The 26,152-nt window shown below is 47.0% G+C and overlaps 1 protein-coding gene across 1 annotated transcript in view; it reads right to left on the bottom strand.

Annotated features, from left to right (window-relative positions):
* Positions 1–358: 358 nt before the first annotated feature.
* LOC140394757 (ran GTPase-activating protein 1-like) overlaps positions 359–26,152 on the bottom strand; it is a 608,923-nt gene continuing 583,129 nt past the window's right edge. Inside the window, exons 9-10 of the mRNA XM_072481973.1 lie at positions 9,098–9,251; positions 359–750 (exon numbers count right to left, since the gene is read on the bottom strand). Of these exons, the coding sequence (XP_072338074.1) occupies positions 688–750; positions 9,098–9,251 (217 nt within the window). The 3' untranslated portion in view covers positions 359–687. The remainder of the gene's footprint in view (positions 751–9,097; positions 9,252–26,152) is intronic.

Raw genomic sequence — 26,152 nt, 5'->3', positions numbered from 1 at the left:
TCTGAGAGGGTTGTTCATCTTAGAGCAGAGGTTAATGGGAAATTTAATAGAGGTGTTAAACAATAAGGAGAAACTATTCCACTGGTTAGAGGGTCAGTCACCAGAGCAGGTGTAGGTGTAATTGGCCGAATGGCCACCTTCTCTGCTGTAACGTTCAACGATAAAACAATTCTTCCCAAAGACTCAGCTCCTTAACTGCACCAGGGCAGCGAAACTGTAACGTCGCCAAATAGCATCTGGAATTGTAACAGGTGTTAAAATTTACACAGCGGATACCATTGGCCCCGGAGGATGCAATGTGTTTGCACATCGAGAAAAATATAAATACGCTTTAAAAAACAAACTTAACACAGCAGGTTTGTGTTTATTGTTCTCTGAAGGTTGGTTTTACTGGTGGGAAATGAGGTCACCTCAGGCCAAAATAGGAAATAACCAGAGAAGATCAAACGTGCGTTTTGTGAAGGCAGCTATCACCTTCAACCATTAAATGCCACAAGCTCAAATGCAATAAAGGCCTTTGCAGAAAATGGACAGTTTTCTGGTCCACGATTGAGTAAACTCACATCTCTGATAAAATATATTCTTTACAAATTAATTTGGTCACAGTAGGAAAATATCTGGCGTGTTGAGGTTAAAGTCTGGGTCCCTCAGTTCTGTGTGACCTCGGCCCTCGCTACCCTCGCACATTCACTCTGCTGAGAAACTCAGATTGCCCAGTTGAGCTGCAAGATCGTGGGAACTGACTCCTGCCTAATGAGGGAAAGAGGAGGGTAGAGAGGAGGGAGGAGCAGGGGAAGTGATGAGGAGAGGCGAAGAAGGAGGGTGATGGAAAGGGTGAGGAGAAAGCGAGGGAAGTGGGTTGGGGGAGAGGGAGGGTAGGGAGAAGTGTAGGGGAGGGAGAGGGATGGGGAGGGAGAGCGGTAGGGGTGTGGAGGGAGGGGAGAGGAGAGAGAAGGGTAGGGGATGGAGAGGGATAGAGGAGGGAGAGGGTTAAGAGGGTGGGGCAGGAGGGGGAGAGGAGGGAGAGTAGTGGAGGAGGGGGAGGGATGGAGGTGGGAGAGGGGTAGGGATGGAGAGGGATAGAGGAGGGAGAGGGTTAAGGGGGATGGGGCAGGAGGGGGAGAGGAGGGAGAGTAGTGGAGGAGGGGGAGGGATGGAGGTGGGAGAGGGGTAGGGATGGAGAGGAGAAGGTTAGGAAAGCGAGGGAAGGGTAAGGTGCAGAGAAGGTGAGAAGAGAAGAGGAGGGAGAATGCGAGGGAGAGAAAGCAGGAGGATGAGGAGGAGGAACCATGGAGTAGAGGTGATGAAGAGGAGGGGTGGAGAGGAGGAAGAGGGGAGAGGACAGGAGGGAGGGGGAAGAAGAGGAAAGAGACGAAGGAGAGAGGAGAGAGTGAAGGAGAAAGGAAGGAAAGCGATATAATTTAAAAATGAAGGCACATTTATTTTCTTAAAACATTCCAACCCTTTATACAGATTCAAGGCGCTCAGCAGAACTGACAAATCTGGCCAGGTGACAGGAACCTTGCAACCGTTCTGTTTGTACGTCTGTGTCTCTTTGTCTATTTGAACCGGTCAGTGATGGGAAGGGGGCCTGACCGGAGGATGATGTTTTTATATACCACACAGATCATTAGGGGACGTTAAGATAATCGTTATTAAGAACTCCCATATTTATCTCTTAAATCATTAAATAGAACGACACAGACGGCTGTGTCTTCTGTGTTTCTAGTGGGTTTTATGATCATGGTTCTGGATGTACAGAATCAATTTGACTTACTGTCTTACTAAAGCAAATATTGGATTTTCCAATTGCTGCGGGAATGGGAAATCCCAGGCAATTTCCCACAATTATGGCCTGTATCGTTCTTTCAAGATAAAAGAGAAGTTCCGATTTGGAGCAATTGACTGTTGTGGACCGGTCCCATCAACACGCAGAAGGGACCCAATTTAGATACGTAATCGAGATAATGAGACTAAAATTCAAAAGGGGCTTGACAGCCCCTGACTGGAGAGTCTCGACTAGGGGCTCATAGTCTTGGGATAAGATATCAGCCATTGATGATTGAGATGTGGAGAAATGTCTTCACAGAGAGTTGTTGATCTTCAGACGTTAAGGGTGTGATCCTCCGGCCATGCTGCGCCTGGTAAGCAGCGGTAGCAGCGTGGCTGGTAAAAGCTGGGAACACCCGCTCCCGGGATCTACCTGAATCGAAATGTCTTGCGATGCAAATCCTGCCCATTGTGGGCGTGAGCACTTTTTGGCAAACCTGTGTATTAGAGCGGCCCTTGTGGGAGTCTCCCGGTGATCGGAAGCACCATCTGCATGCCCTTTGGGAAGGGTGATGCCTGGCACTGCCAAGGCGCGAAGCTGGAATTGTTTGCATGTGTGTGATCGGACCGGGGGTGCCCTGTGTGGGTGTTGGGGGGTTGGTCCCATAGTGCATTTGGGCTGGGGGGGGGGGGGGGGGGGGGGAGGGGGGGGAGTCGGTTCAGGGGCCTCGGAGATCGGGGAGCCATTTAAAAATGGCATCCCGATCTCTCGCTACATTGAGGTGCTCCACCGGGAAAGTCTGTATTTCCTTCCTGGCAAAATCTCGAACCTGCATGTGTCTAAACATGTCCCCCTGCTCCAGCCCATACTTCACTCCCAGCTCCTTCAATCCTGAAAACCGACCCCCAAGAAATAAATCTTTCAGTGTCTTAATCCCCTTCTCCTCCCATTGCCAGCGTGGATTTCTAAAGGGGAAATCATGCTTAACTAATTTGCTGGAGTTTTTTGAGGAGGTAACAGAAAGGGTCAATGAGGGTAATACGGTTGATGTGGTGTACTTGGCCTTTCAGAAGGCATTTGGTACAGTGCCACACAACAGACTTGTAAGAAAGGAATAAAAGGACAGTAGCAATGTGGATACAAAATTGTCTGAATAATGGGAAGTAGAGACTAATGTTCAATGGATATTTTTCAGGCTGGAGATTTGTAGTGGTGTTCCCTCGGGGTCGGTATTGGGGCCCTTGCTTTTCCTGATATTCACTACCTCGATATTGATGTGCTGGGGATAATTTTAAAGTTTGAAGGTGGCACAAAACTTGGACGTATTGTAAAGTGTGAAGTGGACAGTGTGGAACTTCAAAAGGACATAGAGAAGTTGGTGATGTGGGCAGACAGGTGGCAGATGAAGTTCAATGCGGAGAAGTGTGAAGTTATGCCTTTTTTGGGAGGAAGAACATGGAGACACAATATTAAATAAGGGGTAAAATTCTAAAAGAGGTTCAGGAGCAGAGGGACCTGGGTGTATATGTGCAAAGATCCATTTACTGTAGCGAGGGATAGGTTTAGGTACTTGGGGGTTCAGGTAGCGAGGGAATGGACGGGGCTCCATAAGTGGAACTTAACAAAGCTGGTGGAGGAGGCCAGGGAGGATCTTAAGAGTTGGGCTACGATGCACTTAATGTTGGCGGGGAGGGTCCAACTGGTGAAAATGAATATTCTGCCACGGTTCTTGTTTATCTTTCAGGCTCTCCCGATCTTTATACCAAAGGCCTTTTTTCGGAAAGTGGACACAATCATCGCTGACTTTGTATGGGCGGGGAAGGTGCCGAGGGTGGGGAGGACCCTGCTACACAGGCAGAGGCAGCAGGGGGGTTGGCGTTGCCAAACTTGTTTCATTATTATTGGGTGGTGAATGTGGACAAGGTGCGGTGGTGGTGGGAAGGAGAAGGGGTAGAGTGGGTTAGGATGGAGGAGGAATCCTGTAAGGGGTCTAGTTTGAGGGCTATGGTGGTGGCAGCATTGCCAATGGCTCCGAGTAGGTATTCAGGGAGCCCGGTGGTGCAGTCCACGGTGAAGATATGGAATCAATTTCCTGACGATGTTGTTTTAGGGTGCATTTCCTGACGATGTTGTTTTAGGGTGCATTTCCTGACGATGTTGTTTTAGGGTGCATTTACATCCTGGATGTTGTGTCCTGTTTCGCTTTCCCTTGTCTAAGTTGGACATGGTAAGGACTGGAGCAGCATCTGAGCTGAGGCCTGGGAGCAGTTCTTTCTGAAGAGAAATTCCCCATCTTTACACAGTGAACCCGATGACGATCCCCCCAGTTACAACATGAATGGGATGGGGAGTGGGAATGGGATGGGGAGCGGGAATGGGATGGGAAGGAATTAGGAATGGGATGGGGAGTGGGAATGGGATGGGGAGTGGGAATGGCGTGGGGAGGGATTAGGAATGGAATGGGTAGTGGGAATGGGATGGGGAGGGATTAGGAATGGGATGGGCAGTGGGAATGGGATGGGATGTGGGAATGGGATGGGGTGTGGGAATGGGATGGGGAGGGATTAGGAATGGGATGGGGAGTGGGATGGGGAGGGATTAGGAATGGGATGGGGAGGGATTAGGAATGGGTTGGGGAGTGGGAATGGGATGGGGAGGGATTAGGAATGGAATGGGGAGTGGGAATGGGATGGGGAGTGGGAATGGCGTGGGGAGGGATTAAGAATGGAATGGGGAGTGGGAATGGGATGGGGAGGGATTAGGAATGGGATGGGGAGTGGGAATGGGATGGGGAGGGATTAGGAATGGGATGGGGAGTGGGATGGGGAGGGATTAGGAATGGGATGGGGAGGGATTAGGAATGGGTTGGGGAGTGGGAATGGGATGGGGAGGGATTAGGAATGGAATGGGGAGTGGGAATGGGATGGGGAGGGATTAGGAATGGGATGGAGAGTGGGAATGGGATGGGGAGTAGGAATGGGATGGGGAGGGATTAGGAATGGGTTGGGGAGTGGGAATGGGATAGAACATAGAACATAGAAAATACAGCACAGAACAGGCCCTTCGGCCCACGATGTTGTGCCGAACCGTTGTCCTAGATTAATCATAGATTATCATTGAATTTACAGTGCAGAAGGAGGCCATTCGGCCCTTTGAGTCTGCACCGGCTCTTGGAAAGAGCACCATACCCAAACTCAACACCTCCACCCAACACCAAGGGCAATTTGGACATTAAGGGCAATTTATCATTGGCCAATTCACCTAACCCGCACATCTTTGGACTGTGGGAGGAAACCGGAGCACCCGGAGGAAACCCACGCAGACACAGGGAGGACGTGCAGACTCCGCACAGACAATGACCCAAGCCGGAATCGAACCTGGGACCATGGAGCTGTGAAGCAATTGCGCTATCCACAATGCTACCGTGCTGCCCTTAAGAACAAATAAATCTACATTATATCATTTTACCGTCATCCATGTACCTATCCAATAGCTGCTTGAAGGTCCCTAATGTTTCCGACTCAACTACTTCCACAGGCAGTGCATTCCATGCCCCCACTACTCTCTGGGTAAAGAACCTACCTCTGATATCCCTCCTATATCTTCCACCTTTCACCTTAAATTTATGTCCCCTTGTAATGGTGTGTTCCACCCGGGGAAAAAGTCTCTGACTGTCTACTCTATCTATTCCCCTGATCATCTTATAAACCTCTATCAAGTCGCCCCTCATCCTTCTCCGCTCTAATGAGAAAAGGCCTAGCACCCTCAACCTTTCCTCGTAAGACCTACTCTCCATTCCAGGCAACATCCTGGTAAATCTTCTTTGCACCTTTTCCAGAGCTTCCACATCCTTCCTAAAATGAGGCGACCAGAACTGTACACAGTACTCCAAATGTGGCCTTACCAAAGTTTTGTACAGCTGCATCATCACCTCACGGCTCTTAAATTCAATCCCTCTGTTAATGAACGCGAGCACACCATAGGCCTTCTTCACAGCTCTATCCACTTGAGTGGCAACTTTCAAAGATGTATGAACATAGACCCCAAGATCTCTCTGCTCCTCCACATTGCCAAGAACTCTACCGTTAATCCTGTATTCCGCATTCATATTTGTCCTTCCAAAATGGACAACCTCACACTTTTCAGGTTTAAACTCCATCTGCCACTTCTCAGCCCAGCTCTGCATCCTATCTATGTCTCTTTGCAGCCGACAACAGCCCACAACTCCACCAATCTTCGTATCGTCTGCAAATTTACTGACCCACCCTTCAACTCCCTCATCCAAGTCATTAATGAAAATCACAAACAGCAGAGGACCCAGAACTGATCCATGCGGTACGCCACTGGTAACTGGGATCCAGGCTGAATATTTGCCATCCACCACCACTCTCTGACTTCTATCGGTTAGCCAGTTCGTTATCCAACTGGCCAAATTTCCCACTATCCCATGCCTCCTTACTTTCTGCATAAGCCTACCATGGGGAACTTTATCAAATGCCTTACTAAAATCCATGTACACTACATCCACTGCTTTACCTTCATCCACATGCTTGGTCACCTCCTCAAAGAATTCAATAAGATTTGTAAGGCAAGACCTACCCCTCACAAATCCGTGCTGACTATCCCTAATCAAGCAGTGTCTTTCCAGATGCTCAGAAATCCTATCCTTCAGTACCCTTTCCATTACTTTGCCTACCACCGAAGTAAGACTAACTGGCCTGTAATTCCCAGGGTTATCCCTAGATCCTTTTTTGAACAGGGGCACGACATTCGCCACTCTCCAATCCCCTGGTACCACCCCTGTTGACAGTGAGGACGAAAAGATCATTGCCAACGGCTCTGCAATTTCATCTCTTGCTTCCCATAGAATCCTTGGATATATCCCGTCAGGCCCGGGGGACTTGTCTATCCTCAAGTTTTTCAAAATGCCCAACACATCTTCCTTCCTGACAAGTATTTCCTCGAGCTTACCAATCTGTTTCACACTGTCCTCTCCAACAATATCGCCCCTCTCATTTGTAAATACAGAAGAAAAATACTCATTCAAGACCTCTCCTATCTCTTCAGACTCAATACACAATCTCCCGCTACTGTCCTTGATCGGACCTACCCTCGGTCTAGTCATTCTCATATTTCTCACATATGTGTAAAAGGCCTTGGGGTTTTCCTTGATCCTACCCGCCAAAGATTGTTCATGCCCTCTCTTAGCTCTCCTAATCCCTTTCTTCAGTTCCCTCCTGGCTATCTTGTATCCCTCCAATGCCCTGTCTGAACCTTGTTTCCTCAGCCTTACATAAGTCACCTTTTTCCTCTTAACAAGACATTCAACCTCTCTTGTCAACCATGGTTCCCTCACTCGACCATCTCTTCCCTGCCTGACAGGGACATACATATCAAGGACACGTAGCACCTGTTCCTTGAACAAATGGGGTGGGGAGGGATTAGGAATGGGGAGTGGGAATGGGATGGGGAGTAGGAATGGGATGGGTTGTGGGAATGGGATGGGCAGTGGGAATGGGATGGCAAATGGAATTGGGATGGGGAGGAATTAGGAATGGGATGGGGAGTGGGAATGGGATGGGGAGTGGGAATGGGATGGGGAGGGTTTAGGAATGAAATGGGGAGTGGGAATGAATGGGGAGGGATTATGAATGGGATGGGCAGTGGGAATGGGATGTGGTGTGGGAATGGGATGGGGTGTGGCAATGGGATGGGGAGTGGGATTGGGATGGGAAGGGACGAGGAATGGGATAGGGAGTGGGAATGGGATGGGGTGTGGGAATGGGGTGTGAAAGAAATTGGGAATGGGATGGGGAGTGGGAATGGGATGGGGAGGGATTAGGAATGGGATGGGGAGTGGGAATGGGATGGGAAGTGATTAGGAATGGGATGGGGTGTGGGAATGGGTTGGGGAGGGATTAGGAATGGGATGGGGAGTGATAAGGAATGGGATGGGGAGTGGGAATGGGATGGGGAGGGATTAGGAATGGGATGGGGAGGGATTAGGAATGGGTTGGGGAGTGGGAATGGGATGGGGAGGGATTAGGAATGGGATGGGGAGTGGGAATGGGATGGGGAGGGATTAGGAATGGGATGGGGAGTGGGAATGGGATGGGGAGTGGGAATGGGATGGGGAGGGATTAGGAATGGGACAGGGGGTGGGAATGGGATGGGGAGGGATTAGGAATGGGATGGGGTGGGACTGGGATGGGGAGTGGGAATGGGATGGGTTGTGGGAATGGGATGGGGTGTGGGAATGGGATGGGGAGGGATTAGGAATGGGACGGGGAGTGGGAATGGGATGGGGAGGTATTAGGAATGGGATGGGGAGTGGGATTGGGATGGGGAGTGGGAATGGGATGGGGAGGGATTAGGAATGGGATGGGGGTGGGACTGGGATGGGGTGTGGGAATGTGATGGGGTGTGGAAATGGGATGGGGTGTGGGAATGGGATGAGGTGTGGGAATGGGATGGGGTGTGGGAATGGCGTGGGGGGTGGGACTGGGATGGGGTGTGGGACTGGGATGGGGCAGGGTTAGGAATGGGATGGGGTGGGACTGGGATGGGCAGTGGGAATGGGATGGGTTGTGGGAATGGGATGGGGTGTGGGAATGGGATGGGGAGGTATTAGGAATGGGATGGGGAGTGGGATTGGGATGGGGAGTGGGAATGGGATGGGGAGGGATTAGGAATGGGATGGGGGTGGGACTGGGATGGGGTGTGGGAATGTGATGGGGTGTGGAAATGGGATGGGGTGTGGGAATGGGATGAGGTGTGGGAATGGGATGGGGTGTGGGAATGGCGTGGGGGGTGGGACTGGGATGGGGTGTGGGACTGGGATGGGGTGTGGGAATGGGATGGGGTGTGGGAATGGGATGAGGTGTGGGAATGGGATGGGGAGGGAGCGGGATGAGGGAGTGGAGAAGGGAAGGAATGGGTTGGGTACAGGACGATGTTTCCGACCTGTTTACAGGCAACCTGGAGGTCGGTGTTTTATTGATTTTGACATCCTCGCTAACTTGGTATGACTGTAATTATTCTGAGCCAGTGACACATTGCCACTGTTTATATTCCTGTAATAAACATAAGCAAGTGTTCGGATTTAAAAGAGGATGTTGTTTTAAAGTTGTGCTGTCAGTACTGGCAATCCACTCAGCTGCTCCTACCTCACTAAGGAGCGTTGTGGACTCCATTACATTCCCAGTTCCACCTCCCCGGTTTCTCATCTCCTGTTTTCTACCAGTGCAGAGCACATGGGTTTGAAAAGGTTTTCAGTTAGAAATGGGGTTGTAGGTAACACAAGGTCCCAAAGAAGAATTGAATTACCTTTGAGCAGATGATAGCTTTCCCTTTGATTTGGAGCTCAGGATCTGCGAGTTCTTCACCTTGATGGTGAGAGCCCAAGTCTTCTTGTATTTCCTCATTCTCATTAGCGTCATCACCCCGGCTGCCATCTTCACCCTCACTTCCTTCATCATCGCTGATTAAACAGGAGACAGTGTTGAAGTTCACTTGACATTCTCTTTTTGTTTCAATATTAATCCCACATTGGAATAAAACACCAGACACAAATTCCCACACTGGAGAAATTGTTTATCGTCTCCAGACGGTTTCCCTATGGGTCAACTTTTGGTTTCAATCTTTCACAGTAACTTCATTGCAGTGTTAATGTAAGCCTACTGAATAGGCTGCAAAATTGGGCGGAGAAATGGCAGATGGAATTTAACCCGGCCAAATGCGAGGTGATGCATTTTGGTAGATCCAATTCAGATGGGAGCTATAAAATAAATGGCAGAACCATCAGGAGCAGAGACTCAGAGAGATCTGGGCGTGCAGGCCCACAGATCCTTAAAAGTGGCAGCACAGGTGGAAATGGTGATAAAGAAAGCCTGTGGCGTGCTTGCCTTCATAGGACGGGGTATCGAGTATAAAAGCTCGAAAATTATGTTACAATTATATAGAACGTTGGTTAGGCCACATTTGGAATGCTGTGTCCAATTCTGATCACCGCACTACCAGAAGGATGTGGAGGCTTTGGAGAGAGTACAGAAAAGGTTTACCAGGATGTTGCCTGGTATGGAAGGTATTAGCTATGAGGAGAGATTGAATAAACTGGGATTGTTGTCCCTGGAGAGACGGAGGCTGAGGGGCGACCTGATAGACGTTTATAAAATTATGTGGGGTGTAGATAGGGTGAACAGTTGGAGGCTTTTTCCCAGGGCAGAAATGACAATTACAAGGAGGCACAAGTTCAAGGTGACGGGGAGCAGGTTCAGTTGAGATGTGGGGGGAAGTTTTTTTACACAGAGGGTGGTGGTGGCCTGGAATGCACGGCCAAGTGAGGTGGTTGAGGCAGATACGTCAGCGACCTTTAAGACTTATCTGAGTATAGAAGGATACAGGTGGTTGGTCTAGATAGGATACGTGATCGGTGCAGGCTTGGAGGGCCGAAGGGCCTGTTCCTGTGCTGTATTACTCTTTGTACTTGTGACAATAAAGATTAATATTATTATGTTCCAGATCTGAAGGTAAAATCTTAATTATGGATCACCACACACTAATCAGTACAGATATATAGAGAAGGGAATATCAGTTATAGAATGAGGGGTATTTACAATATCAGTATAGAATGAGGGGTATTTACAATGTCAGTATAGAATGAGGGGTATTTACAATGTCAGTATAGAATGAGGGGTATTTACAATGTCAGTATAGAATGAGGGGTATTTACAATATCAGTATAGAATGAGGGGTATTTACAATGTCAGTATAGAATGAGGGGTATTTACAATGTCAATATAGAATGAGGGGTATTTACAATGTCAGTATAGAATGAGGGGTATTTACAATGTCAGTATAGAATGAGGGGTATTTACAATGTCAGTATAGAATGAGGGGTATTTACAATGCCAGTATATAATGTGGGGTATTTACAATATCAGTATAGAATGAGGGGTATTTACAATATCCATATAGAATGAGGGGTATTTACAATATCCATTCAGGATGAGGGGTATTTACAATATCCATGCAGAATGAGGGGTATTTACAATATCCATGCAGAATGAGGGGTATTTACAATATCCATGTAGAATGAGGGGTATTTACAATATCTATATAGAATGAGGGGTATTTACAATATCCATATAGAATGAGGGGTATTGACAATATCCATGTCAAATGAGAGGTATTTACAATATCCATGTAGAATGAGGGCTATTTACAATATCCATATAGAATGAGGGGTATTTACAATATCTATATAGAATGAGGGTTATTTATCATATCCATATAGAATGAGGGGTATTTACAATATCCATATAGAATGAGGGGTATTTACAATATCAGTATAGAATGAGGGGTGTTTACAATATCAGTATAGAATGAGAGATATTTACAATATCAGTATAGAATGAGGGGTGTTTACAATATCAGTATAGAATTAGGGATATTTACAATGTCAGTATAGAATGAGGGGTATTTACAATGTCAGTATAGAATGTGGGGTATTTACAATATCAGTATAGAATGAGGGGTATTTACAATATCCATATAGAATGAGGGGTATTTACAATATCCATATAAAATGAGGGGTACTAACAATATCAGTATAGAATGAGGGGTATTTACAATATCAGTATAGAATGAGGGGTATTTACAATGTCAGTATAGAATGAGGGGTAGTTACAATGTCAGTATAGAATGTGGGGTATTTACAATGTCGGTATAGAATGAGGGGTATTTACAATGTCAGTATAGAATGAGGGGTATTTACAATATCAGTACAGAATGAGGGATATTTATAGTATCAGTATAGAATGAGGGGTATTTACAATATCAGTATAGAATGAGGGGTATTTACAATGTCAGTAAAGAATGAGGGGTATTTACAATGTCAGTATAGAATGAGGGATATTTACAATATCAGTATAGAATGAGGGGTATTTACAATGTCAGTATAGAATGAGGGGTATTTACAATTTCAGTATAGAATGAGGGGTATTTACAATATCAGTATAGAATGAGGGGTATTTACAATGTCAATATAGAATGAGGGGTATTTACAATGTCAGTATAGAATGAGGGGTATTTACAATTTCAGTATAGAATGAGGGGTATTTGCAATATCCATATAGAATGAGGGATATTACAATATCAGTATAGAATGAGGGGTATTTACAATATCAGTATAGACTGAGGGATATTTACAATTTCAGTTTAGAATGAGGGGTATTTACAATATCAGTTTAGAATGAGGGGTATTTACAACATCAGTATAGAATGAGGGGTATTTACAATGTCAGTATAGAATGAGGGATATTTACAATGTCAGTATAGAATGAGGGGTATTTACAATATCAGTATAGAATGAGGGGTATTTACAATATCAGTATAGAATGAGGGATATTTACAATGTCAGGATAGAATGAGGGGTATTTACAATGTCAGTATAGAATGAGGGGTATTTACAATGTCAGTATAGAATGAGGGGTATTTACAATGTCAGTATAGAATGAGGGGTATTTACAATGTCAGTATAGAATGAGGGGTATTTACAATATCAGTATAGAATGAGGGGTATTTACAATGTCAGTATAGAATGAGGGGTATTTACAATGTCAGGATAGAATGAGGGGTATTTACAATGTCAGTATAGAATGAGGGGTATTTACAATATCAGTATAGAATGAGGGGTATTTACATTGTCAGTATAGAATGTGGGGTATTTACAATGTCAGTATAGCATGTGGGGTATTTACAATATCAGTATAGAATGAGGGGTATTTACAATGTCAGTATAGAATGAGGGGTATTTACAATGTCAGTATAGAAAGGGGGGTATTTACAATGTCAGTATAGAATGAGGGGTATTTACAATATCAGTATAGTATTGAGGGGTATTTACAATATCAGTATAGAATGAGGGGTATTTACATTGTCAGTATAGAATGAAGGGTATTTACAATGTCAGTATAGAATGAGGGGTATTTACAACATCAGTATAGAATGAGGGGTATTTACAATATCAGTATAGAATGAGGGATATTTACAATGTCAGTATAGAATGAGGGGTAGTTACAATATCAGTATAGAATGAGGGATATTTACAATGTCAGTATAGAATGAGGGATATTTACAATATCAGTATAGAATGAGGGGTATTTACAATGTCAGTATAGAATGAGGGGTATTTACAATTTCAGTATAGAATGAGAGGTATTTACAATATCAGTATAGAATGAGGGGTATTTACAATGTCAATATAGAATGAGGGGTATTTACAATGTCAGTATAGAATGAGGGGTATTTACAATTTCAGTATAGAATGAGGGGTATTTGCAATATCCATATAAAATGAGGGATATTACAATATCAGTATAGAATGAGGGGTATTTACAATATCAGTATAGACTGAGGGATATTTACAATTTCAGTTGAGAATGAGGGGTATTTACAATATCGGTTTAGAATGAGGGGTATTTACAACATCAGTATAGAATGAGGGGTATTTACAATGTCAGTATAGAATGAGGGATATTTACAATGTCAGTATAGAATGAGGGGTATTTACAATATCAGTGTAGAATGAGGGGTATTTACAATATCAGTATAGAATGAGGGATATTTACAATGTCAGTATAGAATGAGGGGTATTTACAATGTCAGTATAGAATGAGGGGTATTTACAATTTCAGTATAGAATGAGGGGTATTTGCAATATCCATATAGAATGAGGGATATTACAATATCAGTATAGAATGAGGGGTATTTACAATATCAGTATAGACTGAGGGATATTTACAATTTCAGTTTAGAATGAGGGGTATTTACAATATCAGTTTAGAATGAGGGGTATTTACAACATCAGTATAGAATGAGGGGTATTTACAATGTCAGTATAGAATGAGGGATATTTACAATGTCAATATAGAATGAGGGGTATTTACAATATCAGTATAGAATGAGGGGTATTTAAAATATCAGTATAGAATGAGGGATATTTACAATGTCAGGATAGAATGAGGGGTATTTACAATGTCAGTATAGAATGAGGGGTATTTACAATGTCAGTATAGAATGAGGGGTATTTACAATGTCAGTATAGAATGAGGGGTATTTACAATGTCAGTATAGAATGAGGGGTATTTACAATATCAGTATAGAATGAGGGGTATTTACAATGTCAGTATAGAATGAGGGGTATTTACAATGTCAGGATAGAATGAGGGGTATTTACAATGTCAGTATAGAATGAGGGGTATTTACAATATCAGTATAGAATGAGGGATATTTACAATATCAGTATAGAATGAGGGGTATTTACATTGTCAGTATAGAATGTGGGGTATTTACAATGTCAGTATAGCATGTGGGGTATTTACAATATCAGTATAGAATGAGGGGTATTTACAATGTCAGTATAGAATGAGGGGTATTTACAATGTCAGTATAGAAAGGGGGGTATTTACAATGTCAGTATAGAATGAGGGGTATTTACAATATCAGTATAGTATTGAGGGGTATTTACAATATCAGTATAGAATGAGGGGTATTTACATTGTCAGTATAGAATGAAGGGTATTTACAATGTCAGTATAGAATGAGGGGTATTTACAACATCAGTATAGAATGAGGGGTATTTACAATATCAGTATAGAATGAGGGATATTTACAATGTCAGTATAGAATGAGGGGTAGTTACAATATCAGTATAGAATGAGGGATATTTACAATGTCAGTATAGAATGAGGGATATTTACAATATCAGTATAGAATGAGGGGTATTTACAATGTCAGTATAGAATGAGGGGTATTTACAATTTCAGTATAGAATGAGGGGTATTTACAATATCAGTATAGAATGAGGGGTATTTACAATGTCAATATAGAATGAGGGGTATTTACAATGTCAGTATAGAATGAGGGGTATTTACAATTTCAGTATAGAATGAGGGGTATTTGCAATATCCATATAAAATGAGGGATATTACAATATCAGTATAGAATGAGGGGTATTTACAATATCAGTATAGACTGAGGGATATTTACAATTTCAGTTTAGAATGAGGGGTATTTACAATATCGGTTTAGAATGAGGGGTATTTACAACATCAGTATAGAATGAGGGGTATTTACAATGTCAGTATAGAATGAGGGATATTTACAATGTCAGTATAGAATGAGGGGTATTTACAATATCAGTATAGAATGAGGGGTATTTACAATATCAGTATAGAATGAGGGGTATTTACAATGTCAGTATAGAATGAGGGGTATTTACAATGTCAGGATAGAATGAGGGGTATTTACAATGTCAGTATAGAATGAGGGGTATTTACAATGTCAGTATAGAATGAGGGATATTTACAATATCGGTATAGAATGAGGGGTATTTACATTGTCAGTATAGAATGTGGGGTATTTACAATGTCAGTATAGCATGTGGGGTATTTACAATATCAGTATAGAATGAGGGGTATTTACAATGTCAGTATAGAAAGGGGGGTATTTACAATGTCAGTATAGAATGAGGGGTATTTACAATATCAGTATAGAATGAGGGGTATTTACAATATCAGTATAGAATGAGGGGTATTTACATTGTCAGTATGGAATGAAGGGTATTTACAATGTCAGTATAGAATGAGGGGTATTTACAACATCAGTATAGAATGAGGGGTATTTACAATATCAGTATAGAATGAGGGATATTTACAATGTCAGTATAGAATGAGGGGTAGTTACAATATCAGTATAGAATGAGGGATATTTACAATGTCAGTATAGAATGAGGGGTAGTTACAATATCAGTATAGAATGAAGGGTATTTACAATGTCAGTATAGAATGAGGGGTATTTAAAACATCAGTATAGAATGAGGGGTATTTACAATATCAGTATAGAATGAGGGGTATTTACAATGTCAGTATAGAATGAGGGGTATTTACAATGTCAGTATAGGTGGAGAAGTCCAAGGAGGGAAATGGAAAGAGGAGATGGAGGACATGCAGAGGAAAGAGGAAGGGTGGAGGAGGTGATGATGGAAGAGGGACAGGACATGGAGCAGGGAGGAGGTAAAGGTTGGGAGATTGCAGAGATAAATGGGGGGAAAAGGAAGGGCCGAGAAAGCAGAGAGGAGGATGAGGAGAAAAGGGAGGAGGAACATGAGGAAGTAGTAGAGAATAGGAGGAGAGAGAGAATGAGGAGAGGGAGGAGAGGAAGAAGAGGAAGAGCAGAGAGCAGGAGGAAGAGGAGGGGTGAAGAGGAGGAGGAAGAGTAGGAAGAGGAGGAGGAGGAAGAGGGGAGGTGAGGAAGAGGAGGCGAGGAAGAGGAAGCAGATGGGTAGAAGAGGAAGAGGAGGGGAAGAGGAGGAAGAGGGGTGGAAGACGAAGAGGAGGAAGAGGGGTGGAAGAGGAAGAGGAGGAGTGGAAGAGGAGGAGTAGGAGGAGGCGGAGGGAGAGGAGGAGGGAGAGGAGGAGGAGGAGGAAGGAGAGGAGGAGGATGAGGAGGTGGAGGAGGAGGCGGAAGGGTAGGAGGAAGAGGAGGAGGAGGAGGAGGTGGAGGGGAGGAGAAGGAGGAGGAGGGAGTGGAGGAGGGAGAGGAGGAGGAGGGAGAAGAGGAGGAGGAGGATGAGGAGGTGGAGGAGGAGAAGGAGGAGGAGGGAGTGGAGGAGGGAGAGGAGGAGGAGGGAGAAGAGGAGGAGGAGGATGAGGAGGTGGAGGAGAGGCGGAAGAGTAGGAGGAAGAGGAGGAGGAGGAGGAGGTGGAGGGGAGGAGAAGGAGGAGAAGGGAGAGGAGGAGGGAGAGGAGGAGGAGGAGCATGAGGAGCAGGAGGAGGAGCAGCAGGAGGAGGACGAGGAGGAGGAAGAGGAGGAGGAGGGGAGGAGGAGGAGGAGGAGGAGAAAGAGAACGAGTTGTTCGGATGGCAGAATTGATGGAAGACCTGACCGTGTGGCTACGCTTACGACAGTGGGGTGATTTATATTTGAGAGTACTGTCCTTAGTGACACAACCACAGGGCTAAAGTCAACCCCATTATGTCCACTTCCTGAAATCCCCCTGGGGAGGCACAGAATCCTCTTGGTTGAAAGCTGAATTGGTTTTCTGTTCTTTAAATTTTACAGAAAACTAAATGGTTTGAGATTGTGAGTTTAGGACAGCAATACTGATCTGAGCTCAGAATGAATGGTTGGCGTTTTCGTGCATTACATTCCTCAGAGTATCATTGAAGAGATTAACATCTTACATCAAAACTGTGTTTACATTTCAGAAATGCTTCATTGGTTGGAAATTGCTTTTGAATATCCGGAGGGATATTTAGAATGTACTATAAGGTGCTACATAAATGCAGGTCTTCTCCATACATGTGTCCCATTGTCCTCTGAACCATGAAGGATGTACGTTCAAGTCCCACTCCAGAAACATGAATCCAGCATCCAAGTTGGCACTCCCAGTGTAGTGCTGAGAGCACAACACTATTTAGTACCTTGTATCAATTCAGCAGGATTAAGTTACTATTCATAGAATCATAAAACCCCTTCAGAGCAGGAGGAGGCCATTCAGCCCATCGAGTCTGCACCAACCCTTCGAATGGCCACCCTACCTAGGCCCAATCCCTCGCCCTATCCCTGTAACCTCATCTAACCTTTGGACACTAAGGGACAATTTAGCATAGCCAATCCACCTAACCTGCACGTCTTTGGACTGTGGGAGGAAACCGGAGCACTCGGAGGAAACCCACGCAGACACGTGGAGAACGTGCAGACTCCGCATAGACAGTCACCAGAGGCCGGAATTGAACCTGGGACCTGGTGCTGTGAGGCAGCAGTGCTAACCACTGTGCCAAGGAAAATTTGAAGCTGAAATCTTGTAGTTTCAGAATGTTTTCAAGGAAGAAGGCAGAGCACCCGAGTATGAATCTATAGTCAAGGGCAGCCTTACAAAAACACGCCTACGGCAAAAAGTGCTGAGAAGCTCCTACATAAAAGTGATCCATCTAAATCCTGTGGTCCTGATAATAACCCAAGGGTTATTGAGCTCGAAGAGTTCATAATTAATAGTTCCAACTGCATACACCTCAACATGCTTCCTTTCCTAACTACTTTGTCACAAGACCAATTAAGAACAATTAAGGCTATTTCAAAGGAGGGATTAGCCTTGTTTGTTTTTGTAGCTCTGCAGGGGTCCATTAACTCCCCTCCTTTGAGCAGGTGTTCTTTCCAACCTTTTCTTTTAAAAAGAGGCTGTTTCTCTTTTCTGAAGAGCTTCCTCAAAAGATCAGGTGCTCTGTCTGTGTGCTGCCCCCGCTCCTGCTCTTTCTAGGAAGACCTTCAGAACAAAGAAACAGCCTCTTTATAAAAACTGCAGTTAAAAACAACACCTGCTCAAAAGAGGAAGCACTTCAGTGTTAATGGACCGCGAAGAGCTATAAAAACAAATAAAACTAATTCCTCCTTTGAACTAGCCTGGACCTGTCAATCAAGAGGTGTGTAAAAAGATAATGGACCATGAAATTGAATGTAAACAATACAGTTCAATGCTTTAGGCTTCTCAGAATGCCCAGTAACTTGAAAATGTTAAAGGGGAATTAAATTAACTGTGAAAAAAAACACTTCAAATGTTTCCAACGCATTAAAGTGAAGACTTTCACCTTGTCCTGACAGATCAGTGATATTGACATGCTGTGATGAATATCAAAGGTTTCCAGCGCGTCCACATGAAAGACAGCTTAATTATTTTCAAAGCTACAGAGGGAACACCAGCCACATGACCCTCATTCCAGGAAAGACCCCTTACCTGAATCTCTCCAGCCCTTCCCCCCCAAACCCCACCTCCTGTGAAGGTCGTTATCTCATTGCTGTTTGTGGCATCCTTCTGTGTCCGAACCGGCTGCTGCGTTTCCGATAGTACGTCACCGACTGCACTGGGAAACGTGAATTCTTTCCTTTAATCTTTACAACTGTTGCGAGCTCCTTATCCCTCCCTGCAATTTAGTGCCAGCCGCCTGTTTTGATTAGAAACTCGCACAGGACAAGCACAAAAACACTGGGCGCAATTCTCCCATCGGGAGACCAAGTGCCGACGCCGGAGTGAAAACCGGAGTGTTTCACTCCGGCGTCGGAGGCCGTTCCCAGCCCCCTATTCTCCCGCCCCCGGGGGGCTCGGAGCGGCGCCGCGTCATTTACGTGCGCCGGGCCTTGGTGCCGCATAAAAGTGTCGCCGCGTAAATGACGTCACCCACGCATGCGCGGTTGCTGTCCTCCCTGCGGCCGCCCCGCAAGAAGATGTCGGATGGACCTTGCGGGGCAGCGGAGGAAAGGAGGTCCTCCTTAAGAGAGGCCGGCCCGCCGATTGGTGGGCACCGATCGCGGGCCAGACCCCATTTGATGTCCCCCCCGGTGCAGGAACCCCCCTCCCCCACAGGCCCACCACCCCCCCCCCAGCGTTCCCGCGCTGTTCCCGCCGGCAGCGACCAGGTGTGGTAGGCGCCGGCGGGAACCTGTCGTGTTGGGCAGGCCGCTCGGCCCATCCGGGCCGGAGAATCGCCACTCGCCCATTACCAACAGCAAGCGGCGATTCTCCCAGCGGCCAGCCGTGATTCTCGCCGCGCGGGTTTGGGGGGGGTGGGGGGGAGAATTGCGTGCGGGTGCTGGGGTGGGGTTGCGGGACTCGCGCGGTGCCCCGGCGATTCTCCCACCCGGCCTGGGGGGGGCAGAATTCCGCCCAATGATCCCCGTTTATGGGAGGATAGCTTTCGATCATGAGAGTGAGACACTGAATCGGATTGGTTACCAGTAAGATGGTAACAGGCTAATGGTGTTCTCTTCCCACATAACTCAGTCCATCTGAGCAGCACGGGTCATTTGCGACGTCCCAGGAGAGGTTTGGCGGCTTTGAGAAAGGAAGGAAAAGGGGCTGAAAAGTCTGTGATCAGCAATTTGACTGGGATTTCAAAGAGATGACTTTACAAAGCAGGAGACCCATCAAAAATCTTCTTGAATGGAAGAGATAGAGGTGGTCAGTGGCTATTCTCAACGGCAGTGAAAAGTCTGTGGCCATTTCTGCTTTCTGTTGCACAGAAACACCAAATCCAGGGAAACTTAGGTCACCTCTGTGTGTTTTCTTCTTCTCTCCACAGAATCCCTTCAGTGCAGATGGAGGCCATTCAGCCCATCGGGCGTGCACCAACCCTTCCGAAAAGAGCACTCTACTTAGGCCACCCCCCCCCCCCCCCCCCCTATCCCCGTAACCCCACACATTGATCCTGGGGTACAGTTCTATCCAAAGCCACCTGAGGACTCATTCAACTGCCGATTAAATCTGGACAATGAGTGTTGGCAGATATTCATCTTTCGTAGCATCACACTCACTTCCACCCCATTTCCAAATAATGTCAGCAACATCATACCGCTGGAATCACAGAGCAGGTTTTTGACCCTGGATGGGCTGACTCTGGATAGGTCAGGATGATTCCATTCAGGTAGTTTTCCCAGTTCCTCCTGAAACGACACTGGGTTCATCCTCTAGATGCTTGCTGTGGCATGACTTTCATCCCCACATGCATGTCGCTGGTAAGTCCAGGTGGGTGTGGTTCTCCTCCTTAAGTAGTCCAGGTGTTTCTTTTTAAATATTTTTATTCTCCTTTTTTACATTTTCTCCCAAATTTGCACCCACCAACAACAAACAATAATCAGTAATGAATGTAATGACAATCCCCATATCAATAACAACGATCCCATCCTCCCAGCAAACCCCAGACATTGGCCCGCATGTTAACATAAACAAATGACAAAAAGGAATCACCCATAGTCACCATTAACACACACCGCCCCCCTCCCCCCAAACCCCTCCCTCAACTAATGTTCGATGTTATCCAGTTCTTGAAAGTGCATAATGAATAACACCCATGAATTGTAGAACCCTCCATCCTTCCACTCAGTTCAAACTTAACCTTCTCAAGAGTCAAGAATTCCAGCAGGTCCCCCCGCCATGCCCGGGCACAGGGTGGAGAGGTTGATCTCCAACGCTATCAGGATCCGCCTTCGGGCGATCAACGAGGCGAAGGCTACAACATCTGCCTCCGCTCCCGTTTCCAACACTGGCTGGTCCGACACCCCGAATATGGCCTCCCGAGGGCCCGGGTCCGGTTTCACGTACACCACTTTAGAGATTATCCTAAACACCTCCTTCCAGTAATCCTCCAGCTTTGGACAGGACCAAAACATATGAACGTGGTTTGCGGGGGCCCCCCCCGCAATGTTCACACACACCTTCTACTCCCTCAAAGAGCCGGCTCATCCTCGCCCTTGTACGGTGCGCACTATACACCACCTTCAGCGATATCAGCCCCAACCTCACGCACGAGGTGAAGGCGTTCACTCTCCGGAGTACCTCACACCGGAACCCTCCTCCATGTCCTCTCCCAACTCTTCTGCCCAGTTTACTTTGTTCCCTTCCAGTGGTGCCTTCTCCTCTTCCAAAATAGCCCAGTAAACAGCCGATACTACCCCCTTCTCCAGTCTCCCTGTCGTCAGCACCTCCTCCAGCAATGTGGAGGCCGTCTCCTCTGGGAAGCTCTGTATCTCCTTCCTGGCAAAATCTCGAACATGCATGTATCTAAACATTTCCCCCTGCTCCAGCCCATACTTCGCTCCCAGCTCCTTCAATCCTGCAAACTGACCCCTGAGAAACAAATATTTTAGTGTCTTCATCCCCTCCTCCTCCGATTTCCGAAAATTTCCGTCCCACTTGTCCAGGTGTTTTTTAACCTCCACCTTTGAACCTCCACCTCGTATGTATGATACTGGACCTGTTATGGCCAATTAGGGCCAGCACCAAAATTCTTCACATAAATTAAATCACCCACCGCAAATTTTCTTTCAAGTTTCTTTGAATTGTGGTGACTTTTCTGTTTGTGTTGTGTTAGCCTCCACCATCCCCGCCAAATGTGGCAATATAGGGGTGAATTTGAGCCCGTACCAGGCGTGCGTGGGATCAGCGACGCAGGCGGAAAATCCCACGAGAATCGGGAAACACGTGAACCTCATTCGAATAGATTTGCATCAATTTAAATCCTATTAATGGACTCCCTGACACGATTCCCCCCTTAATAAATAATCACAATCGGTTTGGCTTGATGTGAATCAGTCAAGCGGATCCCTGCGGAGGCCCAGAAGTGAGTATAGCCATTCGGGGTGAGGGGTAAGGCAGGGGGAGGGACATGTCTGGGCAGTGTCCGACAGTGCCCCATGGCACAGGTTGGCAATTGCAGGTTGGCACAGTTCCAGGGGCAGTGTCAGAGGTGGGTCCTCGTGGGAGTCCCATGGAGGGGGGGGGGGCGTGTATTGATATGTGGTGGGACAGTGAAGGTGGGGGGTGGGGTGTGCCAGCTATTCTTCTGCAGTGTTGTGGGGGCGCTGCAGTGTGAAATCTTGCCTAACTTACTTTGGAAAACCTCCTGATAAGTTTTTAAGATGTCATGAAGACCCCCTTCGTTAATTTGAAAGATCTCCAACCAATTTAGTTTAATATGAACGGCACGGTGGCACAGTGGTTAGTGCTGCCACCTCACAGCGCCAGGGACCCGGGTTCAATCCCAGCCTCGGGTGACTGTGGAGTTTGCACTTCTCCCCGTGTGTGCGTGGGTTTCCTCCGGGTGCTCCGGTTTCCTCCCACAGTCCAAAGATGTGCAGGTTAGATGGACTGGCGATACTAAATTGCCCTTTAGTGTCCAAAAGGTTAGGTGGGGTTACTGGGTTATGGGGATAGGGTCGGGTCTGGACCCAGGTAGGGTGTTCTTTCCAAGAGTCGGTGCAGACTTGATGGGCTGAATGGCCTCCTTCTGCACTGTAGAGATTTTATGATAATATGGTGGCGCAAATCCTGGCCCATCAGATTTGGCCCTTGGCCCCCCATTGCTATTCGGATTATGCGCAGTGATCCAGGAGACACAAAGATGAAGGTTTGAACAGATTTATTCTGAACTCGAAGGCCCCCACGGCGTGCAACACACGTATCCCAGCCCAGAACTAACAGAACGCCCGGTCCGGCTCAGGGACAGTATTTTAAGGGATCGGTAACGAATCCCTGCTGGTGGGCCTCCGCCCGTTACCATGGGAACTTGTACTTCACGTGCTCCATGGGGAGATGGATGAGTGATTCTCTGTGGTCCTGGTGAGGGCTCTCATGCGGCCTTTGAGACAACAGGGGCGAAATTCTCCGGTATCGGCGAGATGTCCGCCGACTGGTGCCAAAAACGGCGCAAATCAGTCGGGCATCGCGCCGCCCCAAAGGTGCGGAATTCTCCGCACCTTGGGGGGCCGAGCCCCAACCTTAAGGGGCTAGGCCCTCGCCGGACTAATTTCTGCCCCGCCAGCTGGTGGAAAAGGCCTTTGGTGTCCCTGTGGAGACTGTGGCAAAGGGGGAAGGAAAAGAGTGCCCCCACGGCACAGGCCCGCCCGCGGATCGGTGGGCCCCGATCGCGGGCCAGGTCACCGTGGGGGCACCCCCCGGGGCCAGATCGCCCCGCGCCCCCCCCAGGACCCCGGAGCCCGCCCGCGCCGCCTTGTCCCGCCGGTAAGGTAGGTGGTTCAATCCACGCCGGCGGGACAGGCATCCTAGCAGCGGGACTTCGGCCCATCCGGGCCGGAGAATCGAGCGGGGGGGGGGCGCCAACCGGCGCGGCGTGATTCCCGCCCCCGCCGAATCTCCGGTGCCGGAGAATTCGGCAACCGGCGGGGGCGGGATTCACGCCAGCCCCCGGCGATTCTCCGACCCGGCGGGGGGTCGGAGAATCTCGCCCAGGTTCCGGTAGCTTACAGGCATTGGGGTCATTGCTAGATTTTTTAAAACTTCCCCAGTATACGTGGGCAGCCTGGCCAATGTGCTTCTTAACTCCTGGGGCTGGACCCCACTTTGCAATAGCGATACGTTTGCTCACCTCCAACTGTGCCCCCCTGGCATCTCCATCTCAGTGACCATTCACTATCACCACCTGTCCACTTTGATATTGTTTAAACTGGATCCCTCAGCTTCACCTTCAAGGTTATTCGCAACACTCCAGATCATTTTCCATCCCAGGTTTTTCAATATATTTTCATATATATTCATCCAGAAGTTTCTGTTCTCAATCATTATTCAGGAGGCTTGTACCTCGGATGGTGATGTCTAGCACGAGGGGACATAGCTTTAAATTGAGGGGAGATAGATATAAGACAGATGTCAGAGGTAGGTTCGTTACTCAGAGAGTAGTAAGGGCGTGGAATGCCCTGCCTGCAACAGTAGTGGACTTGCCAACACTAAAGGCATTCAATTGGTCATTGGATAGACATATGGACGATAAGGGAATAGTGTAGATGGGCTTTAGAGTGGTTTCACAGGTCGGCGCAACATCGAGGGCCGAAGGGCCTGTACTGCGCTGTAATGTTCTATGTTCTATGTAATCAGAGGGGCTGCTTTTTACATTCCTGTCGGACATTCCCTTTTTAGCCAGAGTAATAATTAGCCAATGAGCTAAACAACCCAAGCATACCCACTGTAAGTCTCAGAGCGGAAGGTGCATACTCCCTGCCAGAATCGCACAATTGGCCCATTTATCTGTGTGTATATTGGACACGGATATGTATTAAGCTCAAAGATTTATGGGGAGCAGGCATATCTACGTCTGGCTTTAGATCAACGTTAATGGGAGATGACAGACAAGGACTGCGCACTGATTATTGGAAACGTCTCAGCTCCCTGCGTTCTGGACGTTTTTCATCAAAAGATAGATCCAGAAAGCGTTCAAGCGCTAAACCAATATATTATCGACCTGTAGCACAGAACAAACGCCTTATGCCCCATAACCAACCAAGTGAATTATGTCAATGGTTCCCACAGGCACTGCAAAATCTGCAGCCATCAGCTGGGAAAAATTATTCCTTAAAAATACCAAAATGTGTTCTTGCGTCACTCGTCAAGAAACCAGTCTAATCAGAGTAATGTGCCTGGAGGTTAGGGGCTTTACGATGTGTCCAGAGGGTGTTTCAGAAACATTTCGGCATGGGGGGAGTAAGAGAGCTCAGCAAAGACACAATTCACAGCGATCTATTCTTCAGGCTGCTCCGTGCTGAGGACTCCGCCACAGAAACGCCCCCACAGCATCAGGGAGCGTTTCCCTGCAGCTCATTAATGTGTCAAAATCACAGGAAATAGATACTGGAGAAACTGACAAAATGCTCTTCATAAATATAGCAGCTAAAACCATCCAATTTAATATATTGTTGAATGAGGTTAAATGGTCATTTTTTAAGATAAAATTAAATATTCCACAATTAACTTGCTGCCTCACACTTTAGACACGATTTAGCGGCCTTCCCGTACCAGCCTCTCCGAACAGGCGCCGGAATGTGGCGACTAGGGGCTTTTCACAGTAACTTCATTTGAAGCCGACTTGTGACAATAAGCGATTTTCATTTCATTTCATCGCGCCCAACTTGGTGTTGGGCCGAGGCCGCTGAATCTCACCTTCATCAAGATTCGCGATGCTCGGAAAATCTCGCAAGATTCAAGGGAATCTCACGCCGCGTCACAGTCCCGCTGGGCGAGATTAGGCTGCGCATATTGAGATAAGCCGGGGTCCAGGATTGACCGGCCTTCCAGCGAGGGCTGAAACGGGTGCCCTTTGGTACTGGTTCAAAGTCGTGAACCAGTCGTGATGGCAGCTCTGGGGGTCTCGCTGGGGAACTGATGCCCCTGGGTGATCAGCGACAGGGCAGGGTGGCACCCTGGCACTCCTCCTGCCACCTGGGCATCCTGCCACTGCCAAGGTGCCTGGGTGGCACTGCCAGGTTGGCAGATGCATTGCCAGGGTGCCAGGCTGGCAGTACCAACGTGCCCAGGTGTCAGGCTGCTGTACCGGGGTTCAGGCCCGGGGGGACTTGCCCGTAAGAGATAGGGAGAGGGGGGCTCGAGGACCCCTGAGAAGGTAAGTTGGGTGGAGTCCGCAAGCCACAGTGAGGGCACTGAGGGATGTCGAAAGAACGCGCTGCTTTTAAAAGCAGCGCCCCGATCCATGAATAGTCTTCCTCTGTGGCGGGTTCAGCTCATCAGTGCAGGAAATGACTTAAAGAGTGGCCTTAAAGGGGAGCTCCTCACCAAGGCCAAAAATAACAACAAAGTGGGTCTTTCCCGGCCCTGCAGGTGCAGAGGAAACCCCAGTAAATATTCTGTTTAGCCGACTTATATTTCTGTCCGTTGAATCGCGCCCTTTGCTTCTCAAGCTCCCATTCAGCAAATTTTCTGTTTCAATTCTCACTGTTGAACTTGGCATTTTTCTTGTGTAGACTGGAAAAATAAAAGGTAAGGTGGGTAGGATCGGAGCATTGGAATGGGCAGAATCAGG

Source organism: Scyliorhinus torazame, chromosome 18, assembly GCF_047496885.1.
Source record: "Scyliorhinus torazame isolate Kashiwa2021f chromosome 18, sScyTor2.1, whole genome shotgun sequence".
NCBI classification, from domain to species: domain Eukaryota; kingdom Metazoa; phylum Chordata; class Chondrichthyes; order Carcharhiniformes; family Scyliorhinidae; genus Scyliorhinus; species Scyliorhinus torazame.
The sequence above is the reverse complement of the archived record's forward strand: the minus strand, read 5'-3'. Positions and strand labels throughout refer to the sequence as shown.